At 40.3% G+C, this 18,644-nt stretch overlaps 1 protein-coding gene across 4 annotated transcripts in view; it reads right to left on the bottom strand.

Annotated features, from left to right (window-relative positions):
• Window positions 1-18,644, bottom strand: part of RPS6KC1 (ribosomal protein S6 kinase C1) — a 94,580-nt gene that overhangs the window by 46,242 nt on the left and 29,694 nt on the right. For all 4 annotated transcript variants that reach the window (XM_035323260.1, XM_035323263.1, XM_035323261.1 and 1 more), the window contains 2 exons: window positions 8,012-8,130; window positions 1,341-1,433 (listed from right to left, as the gene is read on the bottom strand). In XM_035323260.1, coding sequence (XP_035179151.1) covers window positions 1,341-1,433; window positions 8,012-8,130 — 212 coding nt within the window. The remainder of the gene's footprint in view (window positions 1-1,340; window positions 1,434-8,011; window positions 8,131-18,644) is intronic.

Raw genomic sequence — 18,644 nt, 5'->3', positions numbered from 1 at the left:
CAAAGGTCTGGGTACGTTCAACTCACACCTGAGACGCTTACTAGAACTGTGCTGAGAGGGATGTAGGTGATCTGATAATGGCAGGGACTCCAAAACCTTGACTCTAATCAAGCATCTTCTCCAGTTGCTGTTCCTTGTATCTATATCAGAATGAAGGTACTGAAAAGATCTTTCTCAGTTCATTTCCAGCACTTTCTGCAGCCTGGCCTTGTCAGACTAATTCACAAAGTCCATGCCTACCGTGGCCAATTAGTTGGTGGCTACTAATCAAACAGATTCGTGTTCTTTTCAAACCTGTCTCTTTGACACATAGAGCAAAACACAGGCTAAAGTCTGTACTCAAAAGAGAGGAAAGAAGATACAATGAAGTCAAGGCTGAGAAATCCTTGTGTGCTATGAAAACAACCATAATGCCTACTGCATATAGCTCTCTGAAGAGAAGTTATCAACATAATTACAACAAAACAGGCAAAGAAAAACAAAAAACAGTCCCAATAGCTAGGTTCAGTCTAATGAGGAGAAATACAGACCTTAAGAGATCATCTTATTTTTCTGATGCAAGTTAGAAATGCATAAATTGACCAAGCAGCAGTACACCATGCACAAACCAGGGACTACATGAGCAACTATCAAAAGGCACAAGGGAATTGGCACAGGAACAGGAAACTGAGCCTTTACAGTCTACATTAGCCACTGCCACGCTGCTGAATAATGCATCACCTCAGAAGAATTTGGTAAGGTGATAACTAATCAGCATTATCAAAACAATGCAGCAATTCTTCTGGTCTCTTAATTAGGCTTGCTAAAAATCTGTACGGTTCTTTACTGTTTACAGAGGGCTATTACCCTGGGATCTTGAGAGATTATTTGCATGAGTCAAAAAGAATCATGGTTTCATTGCTGAATCTGTGTCTTGGCTAGGGATTTCAATTCCAAATTCTCAGAGAAGGAGAACAAACAGTTGTCATCCTTCCAGCCCCATTTCAAGTGATAGTTCAAAAGTGAGGATTCTTACCTTTCCGTATTTCAAATATCCACCAGTTTATTCAACTGAAAACACATCAACTCATCCTTACCCCAGCATTGTAACCATGACTTCATCCTATCGAATGCCACCAAACATGTACCTTATCCTTCAGCTCAAATATATTTTGCATGACCTTACATGAATTGCTTAGATAAAAGCCTTTTTTCTTCTACTTTTGTTATTTTAAAGTGCAGATGCATTTGAGTCATTTTCCCCTTTTGTTTCATATCCTTAAGATCCACAGCTTCAAAGACAAAATGTCAGCATGCAGTCGATTTATGACTGAACTCTTGAAGAGACACTGAAGAATTACCTTGTCAATCACCCCAAGGACTCTGAAGGCCTTCAGTTCCTCGGCAGGGCTCCTTAGGTTCCAAGAGGGCCTTGAACTTAGTGATCCTGGAGGCTAATGGAAGATATCAAAGATTATACATCAATCAGGGTGGTACTTGAAGGAAGACTGCCTGCTGAAGCAAATGCCAGGCCGAAGGAAACTAAATTTATCATAAATCAGAGAGAGTGAAGATGAAAGGAGAAGTTTTCTGTTTGTCCTTAGTGGGGAAAAAAAAAAACAACTTGCAAGTAAATAAAACTGAGATAACATTGAAAACAAAATTTTTTAAAAAGAAAAAATAATGAGTTTTTATACTTTCTATGCTTAATGGAACCTGGCAATCGATTGCTGAATTCTTACCCCATCCCAATAATCAATCAAAGCCTCATAGGTATTCTGGATACAAAATAATTCAGAGATCACTGAAGAGGAGAAAGTAAATTAGAGGCTTTTTAAGTTTGAAGAACATAAAATACAGAATTATAAACAGGATTCTCTTGTTCTCTGGTGAGCTTTATAAAATCCTCTTAATAGCAAGGTGAACAACAGAAATGATTCCTAAAACTGCCTTAGAAAAAGGTAGCTAGCTACATACTATTAGTCTAGAAATTAACACAATAGCAAGAGAATTGGCAGGTGCTAACTGTTGAAGTAGTTAATATGCATATTTTTTTGTCCATGCTACGTTTTCTAATTTCTCACGGCAGACTCAGTTTGCATGTCAGAGAGAACAGTAGTTCAACTGGATGTCTTCTGGGACAACAATCAACTTTCTAAGCATCACATTTACCTCTGGCATGTTAACAAACATTTTCAGAAGTTTCTAGCTGCAAACTGGGAGAATTCATTAGATCCTCCTCCAAAAATTCATCACGCAGCTTCTACCAGAACAACAGACCAGAATCCCTTCCTCACAAAGAAGGTAACTTCATTTGCAAAGCTGTTGATCACCAAACTCTTTTTAAGCATAACCTGGCCTCCTCAAGTCCCCTTCTTATGAATAAGGGTAAAGGAAGAGGAAGGTGAAACTCATTTCTCTTCCCTAAAAATCAAAAGCTGATTCTTTCGCCTTTTTTTTTTTTTTTTTAAATCTCATTTGTCAGCAGCCTGAGACCTCATTAACAAATATACCATAAAGGGAAACTGATGGTAAGCAACTACATTGTGGATAAAATGCTTAATCATAGTGGGGAAAAAAAATCCCCCAAACGATCTGAAACTTGCAGAAAAACTGAATATCCTAAAGCCAGGTAATTCCATTCCCTCCAATTACATTTTCCCTCCACTGCACCGTCTTCAGAGTTCAGAGCACCTCCCTTAAGTTCTCCCTAAAAGCAGACCCCTTCAAGTTGTCAGTCAGCCATCTTCTCTCCTTCCAAATTCTTTCCCTAAATCAGCTCTTATTTTAGCATTGCCTGTGAAATTCAACAGAAAGGGTGAAAAACACGTTCAAAAAGTATGGAGAAAAGAGTGCTTTTCTTTTTGTTCACCTGCTGGGCTCTGTGTTTAAAAGAGACCATTAAGTATTAATCTTAATCTGTCTGAACAGGTCTTATAAACTTATTTTTTTTTGTCACGTAGACACTGCTGAATAAGAGTACCAACATCAATTAAGAGAAAACAGCCCAGTTTCTACAAATCACTAAAGCTTTTAGTATGAAGAGGAAAATAATTCTACATGAAGTGTTTTCTCCAGACTTAATTTAGGTCCCACATACCAGCGAGCTACTAGACAATGGGGTGGGGGGTGTTCTTTTGTTGGACTGTATTTTAAGTATGCAATTTTTCTGCATTAGCGAAATATTTGCTTTGAAACAAAGAATTGTGCTAACTCAGAGTTTATACATGACAAGATTTCAAAAGCATTCTAAGGAACATGTTTAATGAAAGAGAATATTCTCAAATCCTCTAGACTACTATAAATGATTTTCCCTTCTATCTGCCTGCTCTTACTTTTTTAACAGCCCTCAATAATCATGCTTCTAAAGTTTTCTCTTAAGCGTAACATTTTAACCATGAATTAAGTTCCCACATCTTTACAGAATAATAAGGCCCTTACGTTCTAAAGAAAGTGCCAGACTACCTATACCTGCAGAAGGACAGGAAGCCCACCTTCAGCAACCTGCCCAAGATCTCAGCATAGTGCTCAGGTATCTCTCCTGCTGCTAAGCCCTGTGTGTTTTGAAACTCTTCTCACCATGCAAAGGTCAGTGGCTGATGACTTCAGTAACTATCCCGGGTGGCATGGCCAGAGCCTTGACTTCAGCAAGGAGACTCTTTGGTTTGAAGCAGATACTGCTGGCCTGAGGTGCAAGGCTCCACGTGATGAGTGTGTAAAAGCTTCCAGCTCTCCTGGGTTGGCAGAACATCCCGACTCTACCAGGTGAAAAACAGGTTGCATTTCTGCATGCATCTGAACAGAGACTGGGTTATGGTGTGCTTCAGAAGGTCCCCAGTGACCACCAGTCTGGGACCGTATCTTCCATGAAGCTGAGACACAGCTGGGGTCATACACACCTGGAATCAGCAGCTGATAGGAACGCAGCATGATCTGGAAAGCCTCAAGACTGAATTTCTATTTTACGTTAAACTTGCATCTCGCAGAACTACAGCAGTACATTTTCTTTACACTTTATGCAATTTTCATGCACATTTAATGAGAATTTTAGGAAATACAGTATCTTATGAAAACTGTGAAAGATGAAGACTTCTTTTTCTGTTTAGGCGTCAGGCTTGCATGTTACTCTCTTAACTGAACCTCTTTGAAAAATGAAAATATTTGACATTTTAAAAAACAACAACTCTGGTAACAGTGCAAAAAGAGAGAATTCCAAATATAAGAAGTTGGGCATAAGTAGAACTAGAAATAGTTTCAAAGAGTGAGGAAGATAACACATTATAAACGTACCAACAAGGCTAAAACAGACCCACAGGCTATGCATAGCCATGCTGGGCCTTGCAGCTGACAGCTACACTAGGCTGAAGCTTTCTGATGGTCAATCCAGTGTGACCCAAAGGCTGTTGCAGCAAGCTCTCTCTCACTCTGGCTTGGATGTGGCTCCCCCCAGAGCTGCTAATCATCAGGGAGCAGAGAAGAAAATTACAGCTTGAGAATCTGCAAAATGGCCTGCTGCAGCCATCACGCAACATTCTTGAGTATTTGTCATCAAGAAGGCCCTTGAGGCTGCTGTGCTGTGCCAGAGGAGGAAGAGCCTTCACATCAGCTTGTTTTTCCATAAGGTCCGCATGCCTGTTTACAATCTCCAGAAGCTGCCTCCACATCTCCCACTCCTACAGGTCACAGCAAGGCTTTTTCTCAATGTTTACAAAACCTTGTCAAGTGAGTTCCCAGTTCATGGTCAGGCACAGTTGCGTCAGTTTCCTGTACTGCTTCTCAGCCTTAAGAAATCTTCCACCCATCCTTATGCCCTCTGCCCATAACCTTTTTTTTAACAGTGCCGAGAGTTCTTCAAACACGTCCTCTTACGTTTCTCTCTTCACCACTCAGATTTGACAGCAGCAGGATGGTTGCTAAGGATGCTATCCTTGAGGGCTACACTGTTGGCTTTTTGCTGAGGCAAGAAAAGTAGCAAACTATTATTGTTCTTTGTTTGGTTTCCATGGCATCAAAGTTAATTTTTTCTTTGCAGTTCTGAAATGCTGGGCCTTTGCCTCTAGTGAAATCTCATCTTCAAAGAGGCAAGAGCCTGGTATTTCAGGCCACAGCAGAATACCTTGCTTCCTTCTGCACGAAGCCCAGAGAGAAGCACCTTTTGCTTCTCTGCCACTTGGTGTTCAGATGGTAAATAGATGGCTTGGGGTATGTTTTTCGTGCACAGTCTTTTGAGACTGCTTCATATGGCACATGACTAGCAGACAGAGCTTTGGGGAGTTATGAGAAGCTGAGAGGTGAAGGACAATAATTAACCTACACTTGCAAGCTTACCTCTTTCCTTGCGGGACATTTCTCTGGTCTGGTTGATGAGGAAGAAGTAAAACGTCATGTCTAAGAAGGCAAGGTGAGCCTACGTGATGCCAACCACTGCAATTGTTCCTTGTAATGGCACAATAGGAAACACACAGCTTTCTACACCAGCCATGGGTGACGAAGTGGATCTGGGTTGTAACACCGGGTCATAGAATCCTAGAACAGCTTGGGTTGGATGGGACCTTAGAGATCATCTAGTATCATGAATATGAACAGTCATGAATAAGAACACTGGCTTAAATGTTTACTCTTGCTAACTAGCCAGATCTTTTCCTCCAAGGTGCAGACAGTTTCAGCACCCTCACATTCCATGAAGTTACCAGCATTGAACCATGCTTCCCATAACAAAATCACACTCTGCCCATCGTAACACAGGCACAGGCACTGCCAGGATACAGTATTTGTCGTTTTCTTACAAACCACTTTCAGTGGTACAGTTCAAACTGGCCACGCTTCTAATAAAGGCTTCATATATGTACTAAACGCAGCTGTTCTCAAAGATTTCAATATTGCTCCAACAAGGATGAAGAGTTGAGAGACCTCTTTTCAGATCCAAGTGGGCAAAGAAGGCTTGGTACATCTGCACAGGTACCCTGCCCAAGCACTAGCTTTTGAACAAGAGGTTGTGTCAGTCAACACGACTTAGATCAGCAGGAGGTGCTACCAGTAACGGACCAGCCTTGCCCCAGCGTGACCAAAGGCATGCAAGGAATGGAATAACTCACATGAAAACCAAAACAAACTATCTTGGGGGGTATAAAGGATAAGCAGCAAATAAGGTGCAAGAATTCCAGTTTGATCTGTGAACACCTTGCAGGAAGAGTCACATTCCTCACTTTGCTTAAGACACTTTCCTTTCCTGAAAGCCAAAGCATAAAACATGCCAGTTCTTAGTGGCTCCTATCATGACCCTTACAGTAACTTTGAGAGGTAAGTCTTTCTTCCAATTAATTTTCAGCTATAAATGCAGAGACAAGCTGCTCTCCACCACCAGAATTCAAGTTTCTGTGTTATGAAGAGCAGCAAATAAATGGAACTAAAAAACATCTACAGCCACAGGGAAAACAAAGCCACATGACAGAAGCATGGTTTTTATTGTAAAAAGGAGAGTAAGACGGTCGTTACGTTTAGCATGTGCAAAGTCAGATTTGCCCTAACTTGTCAATTTGGAGTTTGAACACGGAAGAAAAAGTCTCATCACTTTTTTTTTTCTTTTGTCTTATCCCAGTTAATTCTGCTTTCCTTTGGATCTGCAAAGAAGGCATTTAGCTTATTCAGTACAGCATAAGAAAAGAAATACCTCTCAAACCCACATACAGAAACGCAACCTATTTCTTCCTCCTTTCCAACTGCAATTAGTTTTTAAACTTATGAAAAGGTAAAAATAGGTTGTGCTTTGGATTTTTTTTCCTTGTTCTACAGTTTCCAAACATACTGAGGTTTTCATACAGTATAGATTCTTCCCCACTTTCAGGAGTGTTTGACCCAAAGAAAGACTACCTAGTAGGAGTTCATATCAGTCCAAAATACTAAATTGTTCAAAGGACAATTCACAGCAGCAGCAAGACTCCAAATCTCACAAAATATATCTCATTTGGAACATCCTCAAAAAAAAATGTACTTGTGGGCTCTCAACACAGAGAAAGCTACTCTTCAAAATCAGTGATTTTGCTTTTTTAACTTATTTATTAGGCAGTTGGATTCTATAAGGCTTCACACTTGAGTAGCTGTGGTCTCCTTAAAGCCTTTTTGGATCTGTGCAGCCTAAGGAGCAATGATTTTCTGGGGCTTTTGTCCCTAATTGATACAAACGTAGAGAGATGTGAAGTTGGTAACTTTTATATTTACTACAATAAGGCAGTCAACTAACAATGGCACACAGTTTAGCATGACTGCAGTAAAGATCTAAAGTAAGAAAGATAAGTCCTGATGGAACTGGTTGGGGAAGGGCAAAGTAGAAATTTATTGAGGGTGTCTTGAAACAAGCTTTGTTTATCTTTAGTACAAGTACAGATAAGGGTGTTCTGCTTAAGACGTAGGAATTACTCCTGAAACTCCACACAAATAAAGAAGCTACTAATCACTGAAGCAGAACCAGGAGACATTTGAAGGAATCAGGAAGTACCTTTGCCCAATTAAGTATTTATTTCTCATCCCTGCCCCCACAAGCTCCCTGAACTCAAACTCAGTTCTGATATAACATTATGTGTTAGGCTAAAGAAACCTACAGCCTTTCTGCTCCCTCCAGGAGTGAGCAATATTACCCCAAGAAAGTAAAAATAAATGTTATATTCTAAAAATGGGTTAGGGTTGTTGTTTTTTTAAAAAAAATAATAATAATAATTAAAAAAAAAAAACTTTAAATTCTTTAGCATAATTAAAATATTCACATCATCAGTTATGGAGTAGAAGGAAAGCATGCTAAAAGAAACAGGTCTGGATTAAGTCAAGAACTCTCCATAATGCTGTGAAATGAAACCAACAAGAACCAGAAAATAATGGCATCTTAACAGAAGCGTAACATCAAAATGCTCCTCAGGCCCCCTGAAACGGAGATATTCCAAACAGTTTTTGAATCTCCAGCTTGAATAGGCTTTGCTAAAAGACAGAACAATTTAATTATACCAAATTCTGGTTTAGAAAACAAGAAATTAAAGCCTACCATAGAAACAGATGCATCTTCAGAGGATTTATGGTACAGACTGGAAATTTTTTCAGCACGCATAAGGTATTCTGCTGTCTTCCTTTTCACTGCTTCTCGGCGAGTTGGACTTGATTCACCTCAATGGAAAAAAAATAAAGTTATTTTTTTCTACAGAGGTACTAAGTAATCAAAGCACATGACTGCTTTGATTCTACCTTTTTGATTTACTTTGGGTTATTCATAATCAAAACTACAAACATGCATCTCACAGAATGCAAGTACTATGATCTCAGAGTTCTACAAAAATAACAATTTGAACCTTGTAACAGACCAAGTTAAGTTTAAAAAAAAATTACCTCATTTTCATGTGATCTAGTAATATGTTCCTATTGTAACATAAGAGTCAACTGAAACAAATCACTGATCTCCATGTTGTACCCCAAAAAAGCTCGATTACAGAAAACATGATAAGGAGTTTACAAAGAAACAACAAAGAAACTTGCTGGGCTGTTTTTTTTGCCCCATGTTTCTAATACGGGATTCCTTAAGTATAAAAGGAAGACAGAAATGCTACAACAGCCAGAAGGCAACATGAGAGACATCAAGAACTCTTCTTGCTCACAACTTTCTGATGCTAGCTGCTCCTTTGCTGTTGGCTTGGGGTGACATAGGAAGAAAGGAAGAACCACCTACACCAACTACTTCACTTCCCAGACAGCGGAACATCCATTGGGTTGTCTAAACGACTCAAACTTTTGCAAGAGGAGAAAACCCCGTGGTACTGCACAAAATCTATGTTCACTCTAAATCTTACAGTTTGCATTCAGCCATTCTCATCATGAGCAGTATATTGTTATAAGAGACTCAATATTTGATGGGGAAAAAAAAGTCAATTGCCAAGCAAAAAGGAAAGAACTGAGGCTGTCCAAGACCTACAAAAACACGGCCTTGGCTCTGACAGGCTTCTGAACCCCAAGGTGCAAGTCAGCACCTTTCACCAACCGACCCTCAAACGGGGCAAGGAACTGCAAGGATATCTGACTAACAGCTACTCAACATAAAAGACAAGGCAAGAAACAGGAGAGGTAATAAATGAAACATGCAAACACACAAACCCTAACAAACAGCAGATAACAGAGACCGTAACAAAGAGCAGAACTCACAAGACACCGATCAATGGGCCTTTGCAGAACCAGCGAGTGTAACCTTGAAGAAGTTCAACCACAAACTTGGTGACTGATAAGAAAGGAACTGCATTATTGTGGGCTATTAAGAACTAGTCTTATAAAAAAGAGTGACCTTATTAGAACTTATTATGGGATGGCTGAGAGGGACTGAAGAAAAACTTACTGTGTAAAGGCTTGTACACAGAACTTAACCTGGGATGTTTTATGGGGGGGAATTTTGGGAATGTGTAAGACTCATTGTGAGATGTTATGGGTCAGGACTAAAGGTGAGGGACAAGGTAGGGGTGGAGGGAACACGCGTGACAAAGCAGATGTGGGAATTACATTGGCTGCCTGTGTAAGCAGGCAGCTGGTTAGCAAGCTCGTCTGCCTGAGGCCCCCCCATACCTTACCATCACTGTCTGCCCTACCTTGTTACTAAACTTTATTCCTCCCCATTTTTTGCATGTGTGTGCTTGTTACTCTCTGCACATCCGTTGTACAACCAATCTTCAGATGAGACTAGCAGGCAAGTTGGAAAAAACGTCTGAGATGGACCATGAGCCTGGGACCAGCTACCAGCGAGACCCGCACAGTGGGTCTTTTCCTGAACAGCAATAGTCAAAAAGAAAGCCATCTGGTCATGTCGTCTGTGGTTATGCAGATGTCTGCAATGGCAATGTCCTCTGCCTGTGCCCATCTGTTTGTGGTCAGCCACATCCTTACAGAGGATGCATGTGCGTGCACGAGCCTCTCGGAAACTGGCACACAGCCTCACTGGTGGTAGGACCCAAAGAAGAGGTGAGCTGCTGCCACTGATCTCCAGCAGGCCATGGGAGGAGGAATCTCTCTGATCCTTCACAATACAGAATTTCTTCCAAACATCTAATCTAAACCTACCTTATTTTCTAGTTTAAAACCATTACGCCTTGTCCTGTCACTCCACTCCCTGACAAAGTCCCTCCCCAGCTTTCCTTCCTGTACGACTCCTTTAGGTACTGGAAGACCACTATAAGTTCTCCCTGAAGCCTGCTCTTCTCTAGACTAAATAATCCCAACTCCCTCAACCTGTCTTCATAGGAGAGGTGCTCCAGCCCTCTGATCATCTTCACGGCCCTCCTCTGGATGAGATCAACCTCTTTCTTACACTGCAGGCCACAGAGATAAACGTTGTACCCCAAGTGGAATCATTGCTCTTGCTTTAAACAATCCTTAGAATCAGAGTGTGAACAAGGCGAAGGCTCTTTTCCACATTGCTCCTGCTTTATCAGTCATTTTGACCCTGTTAAAATAAAGACTCCCCCTCATTTTCATGCCATGATCACCGACTAGCTAAACGCACAGAACTGCCACATGGACTATCAACAACAGAGCAGAAGGGACTTCTGATCTACTCCAAGTTCTGCTGAAAGCGATCTTATTAAAAGTAAATCTTATTATCCATCTCCCAGCAGGACAGAAAAGTGCTTGTTACCTCCTTGGCTAGAGATACAGAGCCTTTCTCCGTAAATACTTCAGACTACACTTGGTTTGGGAGGACGCCGGACAGTCACAAATTCAGCGCACTTTCAGCTTACAATGTTACAGACATGCACCAATTTCTGAGACATTTCTCTCATTGTAAAGAGAGAGCAGACTTTTTTAATTGGGTCCAGCACCTCTTATATCAGCCTCCACGCTTTGTAGGACACATCTGGTGAAATTCCCCTTCATCAGACCACCATTATTATTCCTACTGAGAAAAAATAAATAAAACTCAATTGTTAGAACTTGGGTTTGGCTTTAGCAAGAGGGAAATAGATGCACAGGGCTTTGTTTGTTTGTTTTTTAAATAACGTGTTGCAATTTCTTGAAATATGACTAACACTCTTGCTTTCATCTTTACATTTAATCTTACGGCACCATAAAACTTTCTTGCAATTACTGCTAATCGCCCACATTCTCTAAGACACACAAAGTGGTCGTTGCTCAGGGAAAAATCGTCTACACCACAACGTTAAACTCCTCAGCTAGCATTTTCTTCAAGCAGACTGGTAGAAAACTGCTAGGCTAATGTCTAAGGCTATCATAAAAGTCAGGCTTAGTGTTTAATTGTTAGTTATGTGTATTTAGTTTGGATGTTTATTGCCTTTTTTCAATGCTTCAGTAATTTTACAGTAATTAACGCAAACAAGATAGGATGTCCCCTTAGAGCTGTCTTTGTTCTCCCTACTTTCACAAGACATTAATTTCAGTTTTCCTTCTACTTTTCCTTCCTGAATAATTTGTTAAAAAACATTTACAAACTGTTTGGTCATTAAAATCTTCAGCCATAAAAGAGGGCGCGGATTCACAAAACAACAATTACTCAACAAGTTCTTGTATCTCATTCAGGAGTAAGATCATTATCAGTTCCACCTCTGCATACTGTAACAAAGTGGATGTTTGAGTGGAAGTAGGTGAACTGGATTTACAGAATTAGGATTTTTATTTGTTTTAATATTAGTTTAACCAATAAAATATTTAAAAAAAGATAGATTCCAGTACAGTTTCCCATTTAAAACAGCTAATATCTCACAAAAATTTGTAAAGAAATACAGGGTATAAATCTAAAATATATATATAGTGAATATGTTACTTTAGAAGTCTTAAACACAAGGTGATTAGTAATAATAAAAATCTCATTGAACTAAAAATAATCTTTAGCATGTATGCCAAATTTCAAGCCATAGAACTCTTCACTTAAAATCAAATCATTGCTAGAACAAATCCTTCTGTTTGATAGATGTTAAAGCTGTGGTGCAGACTATGCTCATTTTTTTCACAAATGCAATATTGTGTTTTGTTGTGAGACAGTATTTTTAAAGTTGCACAGAATGCGTATTCTTAAAAGGACGAGCAAATTCATTTCTAGTGAAGACCTTTTGATTTCAACATTGCGTGAGCAGACTGAGTTCCTATTTTCATTCTGCGGTTAGCCCACAATAACCTAAAGAGGTATCTCTCTTTAATTACAATTTATAACTTGAAAGGCATTTTTCTTTAAATGGCAGCAAACAGGAAATGTTTAAACTGTGTCAAAGCCTTTGATGAATCTTTACAACTGCTCATAAAAGATCATCCTGCTTAAAATAATATTGATTTTTCATTTATTTTCCTAGATACTAGAAGATTTATGTTTCATCTGATCAGGATCAAAGCTTTTACCCCCTCCTGATCACTGGGATTAAATCAGCAATGTCATTTTACATGTTTAAAAACTACGCTGCTAAAGCACGATATGAAAGTGCAGCAACGCTGATCATAGAGACCTTAGAATAAAAACCCCTCAAGATTCCTCACCGCTCCCCCTCTCTCTCCCTCTGCATTTGCTACGGAGCAGCTGTGCCTCACACAGATTCACATGAATGAAAATATTAAGGCGAGAAACCACCCACTTAGTTTATTTTCCATATGACTTTCCTGTAATTATTTTGTAAACTGTTCACACAACAATATATAAAAACATCTGCAAAAACAGGTAATTAATGTGTCAAGCCAAACTAATGCATTTTTTATGGTGTCCATGCTTCGTCAACTGTAATTATAACTCTTTTTAAGCAAATGATGATGTGTTTGTTGCAATGTGCAAGTGGTTATTTTAGATGCTCTGTTTACTATTACTGCAAACAGAATATAAAAACTCTACAGCTACTTTGTCGCACATACAAGCCTTCATCTACACAAGCACAAGCAGCCTGCTCCCTCATTTTCCAAAGGCTTTGCCTATTTCAAAGAAATAAAAATATCTTAAAATGAAAATTGGCTTTGGAAAGGCTGACCAGGCCACCCGCTGACCAAACTAACAGTAGCCAGGACATTAGGACAGCAGCCAATGATTTAAAATTTGTTCTTTAATTTTTATTTCTAAGGACAGCTCAGCTACAATATATTTACAAAAACAGACGCTCCTAACAACATTCAAATGATCTTGAGGGTTTGACAGAGGAAAACCACAGATATCAGAATAATTGCGCTACTGAGTTCAGCTGCGACTTGCAGGCTTATTTTCCCCGTAGCCCGTTGATTTGAATGCAAAATACAGAGAAGCACCATTTCCACAGAATATGTACAGAGCAGCAGCAGCTGGGAAACCAGCAACGTTACAGGTCGCTTTCTTGCCCATACCTCATGGCTCCTCAGAAGAATATATACCTTTGAAAGGCTGGTTAATGTTGAAGTGTTGGTTAAGCATTCAGCTGAGCTCGCTGTTTACTCCGTTATCGGATCTTCTGTGATTCTGTCGTATAGGTAAGTGACTTATTTTCAGGTGTTAATAGAAAAAAGCTGTGGAAAGGGGGTTATAACCTATAAACTCAAAGTTAAAAAAAAAAAAAAAAAAAAAAATGGGAGATAAGGACTATGGAGAAACCTGTCCTTTTCCCCCCAAATAATGTAGGGTACTAACACAGCACATTGCAGATGCATAGAAGTGCTTGCTCTCAGGCTTGCTCTGGTCATTAACTAGTCTTCTCCACAGATCCAGGATGGAATTAAGTCATGGGGAAGATTCTTATCTTACCGGATGGTAGCAAACAAAAACAGCGCTACGCATCATTTGCCATTAATGTATACAATATCACACATTCAGTAAATCACAGCATATAATACCCAGCCAGGAATTCTAGATATTCCTGCCTTCACGTCTGACCTCCTCCATATCATCCCCCACCAAGCATTACAAATTTTCTCAGAAAGAGCTGATCCATCAGGAAAACATCGGTGCATTCCCAATCTAACTAGCTGCTAGACCAGGATCTGCATATTTCCACAGAAGTACAACTAAAAAGTTGCCGTTACCTGTCCCAGTCTTCTGTTACCTCCATATTCCAAATCTTCCTGCTTTTTTCTCAGACTTACTAAAAATATATGCGGGCTGCCTTTGTTTAAGAAGGTATCAGAAGCGATTTGCTCCAGGAAGGAATGTCCTCTTGCAGAACAGGCTACAAGGAACTTGTGGGAGACTGCCTGTTGTGCTAACCCCAAACTCCACGTACTTAACAATTTAAACAGTAAAACTTTCTCTAAATAGTGAAATCTTCAATGAAACATTTATAATTGCCAAATCTAATAGCTATAATACCATTTTTATTTTTAAAAGTTTCTTTATCTTCTTCACAGTCTTCCTGCACATATCACCCAGCTGGATCGCTGAATTTTTCAAAGAATTGCTCTCTATAAAAATGCAAGGGAGTAAGCCTTAAAAGATTTATTTCTTCTCACAATGAAAAGAGGTTTAGCAGCACCTTCCTTATTAGTGGGTAGCCCAGCTGTTATTTTTGCCTAATTGGTTCAAGAGGACCTCTGTTCTTCTTAGGGCAAACACTTCTTACATCATGTGAAGCAGACTCCTTTGTCCATATTAGCCAAACAAAAGCTCAGGCACACTGTAAGTGACAATGCGACTCATAATCCAGCACAGATTTGTGACCACTTTGGACACAGTTTAAAACCCCGAAATTTATTTCAGGAACAGGAAGAGCTGCTGACTTGGGAACAAGTCTCCAAACTTTCAGAGGAGACAAGGTAACCTTTAATTTTCAAGCAATTACTTAGGAGAAACGTGGCTGGTGCTGGGGTAGATGGACACTTCGGCATCAAGAAAAGATGCTATAGATTTTAGCTGCAGGTGGCAATTTAGGATGATGAAATAAGCCCACTGGCTCACAGTTTCTAATATGCTATATATGATATTCATGGTGAGTTACTTTGGGGTGGTAGCCAAATTCTGCTGCTGAAAAAAAGACTGTAAGAATTAAAAATAAGAAGGCCAAGACTAAACCCTTTATGGTAAAACAGACCAAAGTGATTTTTTCCTCATTTTCCCAAACATTTTGACAGAGATGGTTAGGATGCATCTTGTTTATCAGAATTATCCTTTCTTGCTTTCTGAAGATTCAGGACAGTACTGTACTCTAGCAACCAATAAGAAAAGCAACTTGAAAATAAAATCTCACAATGCTAAAGCACATCCGCTTGCCAACGTGTGAATACCAAGAATCCTTCTTCCAATTTTCTGGCATGCTCATAACTATTATGTCTGTATTTTTTATGACTCCTTTAATGCACGTTGCTCCAGACACTTAGAGATCTTCACTCCCCGTGAAGTTACCATTTCCATTCCCTGTAGCAAGCCTAAGGTTACACACCAGTGATGGAAATGTCTAGGTAAATACCTTTCTGGAAAGACAACGTTGGCATATGTGCAAACATTAAGATTACGTAGAATAATGGTGCAGATGAAATCTGCTTGAGTGACCAGTAACCAAGAGTCGGTAACGCTCATCATAAAAGAGTAACTTTGCAGAAATGCTAATCAACAAACATCTGTTTATCCAGAAAATCTTCTGTTAAACACACAAGATTGTAGCTTTTCACATGCACGTGTGACTAACTGGAAAAAAATAAAATGAATTTCCCATCCATCTGCTAAAACTTTCAGACTTCAGATGTAATGCATTTCACCCAAGTAAGACTTCACAACGTGAGGAATACCCTCGAACACTTTTCTGTAAAAATGCATGAGAATAAGGAAAAAAACACAAAACTGTGACTGGTGCAAGACAGAAGGGCAAGCAACAGCATCCTAGCACGGAGGGGGAAACAAAATGGTGACAGCAGCAGCCGGTCCTCCCACACAAGGAGCACAGAAATAGGAAAGCACTCTGATGGTCACAGCAGTGAAAGAAATTACACAGGCCAGCACTGCAGAAGAGAGGAAAAGATTTTCAAACTTCTCTATAATCTTCCTTTCTAAATAAAAGAGCTGGTCCAACTTTGCATTAGCAATCACAAACACTCCCTGCCTCAGAGCACAGGAAGCCTGGGCACACAGATGCCTGCCCCTTCAAGTGAGAAGTTACCGCAGTTTGAAGAATAAAGTATTGCAGAAAGAAGGGGAAGAAGCCAGATGAAAAAACAACTAGAAGATTCATCAGTCCTGACAGTCTAATAGTACTCATATATATGTATTAAAAGTAATTTGTGTGTGCTTTTATATAGTACTATGGGAAATAGTATCTATCCTTGAGAGATCACTGACAGCCTGAATCTCTAAAACATAAGAGCCAGCAGCGAGCCCTGTAGAGATCAAACTTATACTAGTCCTTCTACACAGCTCTGAAGCTAGACGGGCTATTTTAAGATACTGGAAGGGAAAAGAGGACAGGAGGAAAAGAATATATGAAAAGACAGAAGCTGAATATACAAGAACTCTTTGGGAAAAAGAAAAAATATATATAGCCTGATTATCATACAGCATCATGCCCTTAAATGTACCTATGTGATTTTTCTATTCCTGTTAGTAATTTGCCTTAATTCACCTACATGGCCAGAGACATTTAATTCTGCAGTCAGACTTCAGTTTTCCCACCTGGACAGAAGCAGTACTGTAACCTAGATCAGTCTGTTTTGTCTACACTGTGTGCTGGAGGAAGCGTGGCAACCCTACCAGGTCTTCTGATGGGAGGTAAAAAACCCCACACAGCATGAGTCAAAAAAAGATTAATGCACATAGCTGCAGCTAAGTGCTGGCTAACAACAGCCGAGATAAAAGGCTGTGTAGGCAGGAAGAGATGTCTGTCAAAGAGGCTGGGCACAAGCAGCAACCTGGCAAGGAGCTGCTATGAGGACAGACTCAGAAATCTTGGAAAGGTCAGCTCAACATCAAGCCAACGCTGCTAGCTGTCCCCCCAAAAGAGGGGAGAAAGAACAGATTTTTATATTCCACCTTGCCACAGATTTGTTCGCTCTTTAACAATGCAATGCTAAGCAACTGCATTCAAAGTCGTCTCTTTATCATGCCCTACACGTTGGCTTACAGCTCGTGCCACGATTCCCCCACATGCGTGGGGGCTCTGAGCCCTGCAGAAGGCACTAGACCCCAGACCGTTTTCAGGTTTTTGTGCAGAGAAGTCTCGCAGCTTGAGTGGACCTTTGCTTGAGTATTCCTTTACATAGCTGAACCTGGCTGTAATAGCACATTACTGGACTTTACCATACTTTACCAGCAGATGCCATATTTTACTGCTTAGCCACAATGAGGTGTCTAACCCCAGTATTTTTGCATATGGAAGGACTTCACTCAGGATGATTCACCCAACATCTACTCCACAGTTACAGATCCTATAGCACTAGTCTGCTCTGAAGCTCTGTACGGTCTGCAACAGGCTTGGAAGCCAGCACACGGCAGTTATGAACAGCTCACGGCCCATATTTGCAAGGATTTCAGCATCACTGTAAGCAGTGTCATTAGATTTATATTTTTTTTTAAGCATACCACAATATTTTCAATATTCCTCCTTAAACTAGCTGCTTGTCAGGTGACAAGTCCTACTACAAACAACTGACCTTCCAAAACAGAAGCTGGGATGTCCAGCATACACATGATGCATACGACACCAAACGGTCTTGTAGCACCCTCACAGCCAAATAGCAGGAAACATTAGATGGTTTCCAGCTCCGCTGGAAGGAACTGCAGGAGTCTTTGTCTTGGCTGGTTCAGCAAAAGCATAAAGTTACAACAAGAAATAAGGTGACAGTGATGATAGACCATATGAGCACAGAGGTCTAAGATCAGCTGGGGGAGAATTCCACTTGTGTAATGCTGACACGAACCCAAGGTGCAGGGCCCGGCACAACTCTAAGCGTTTCCCTGCAGACTTCAGCTCACACCCCAATTGATCATGATGTGTCATTACCTCCAGGCCTCTTTGTCTCGTGGAACCAAACTGTTCTTGATCTCTCCAACAGGGTCTTGAACCCTCAAGCACCAAGACCCTGATGTTAATTTGCCTGATGCCCAACCAACGCACCCTGACACCTCTTAGAAAACAGCTCTATTGTTTCCTCAAAGACATTGCTCTGATCTGGCACAGCCGCCATGTAGCTCAAAAACTGCATAGAGATCGTGACTCTTGAAGGACTGAACAAGGGAAAGGAATATCACATAGCGACAGTGTTCTAACAGAAGTTGGCTCCCTAAGTACCATCCAACAAACAAGCAGAGGTGCTTTCAGCCTGGAAGCCAAGAGCATGCTCGTGGAACAGCCACGGCTCTTCTTCCCCTTTTCATAAAGCAGTGTCTCTTTGGCATTCTCTCAAGCACGCTCCTGTTTGCATCCCTGGCTCCATTGCAGGCTCAAATGATAGCCCATCATATCCTGGTAATTAGACACAAGTTGGTTTGTTTTCAGTATATCCAGAAATATCATCTAGTTGTCCAAAGTATTCCCAGTATTTCATTGTATATGTATTTCTGGGTTAAAAGTCAAAGTCATTGTATCAAGGTTTCAGTAATTTGTGTAATTTTTGTTTCAGCTCTGTTTACTGGATAAACATTAAAATAGCACAGAGCAGTGTGAAATGAACATCCACAGCCTGCTTTCAAAGACACCACCAGCTTATCTAGAAGCTAGAGAAACCCAACACAAAACACATATACCTGGAAAACACGCTCGTGGCTGCAA

Source organism: Oxyura jamaicensis, chromosome 3, assembly GCF_011077185.1.
Source record: "Oxyura jamaicensis isolate SHBP4307 breed ruddy duck chromosome 3, BPBGC_Ojam_1.0, whole genome shotgun sequence".
Lineage (NCBI taxonomy): Eukaryota > Metazoa > Chordata > Aves > Anseriformes > Anatidae > Oxyura > Oxyura jamaicensis.
This window is presented reverse-complemented; position numbering and strand designations above follow the sequence as displayed.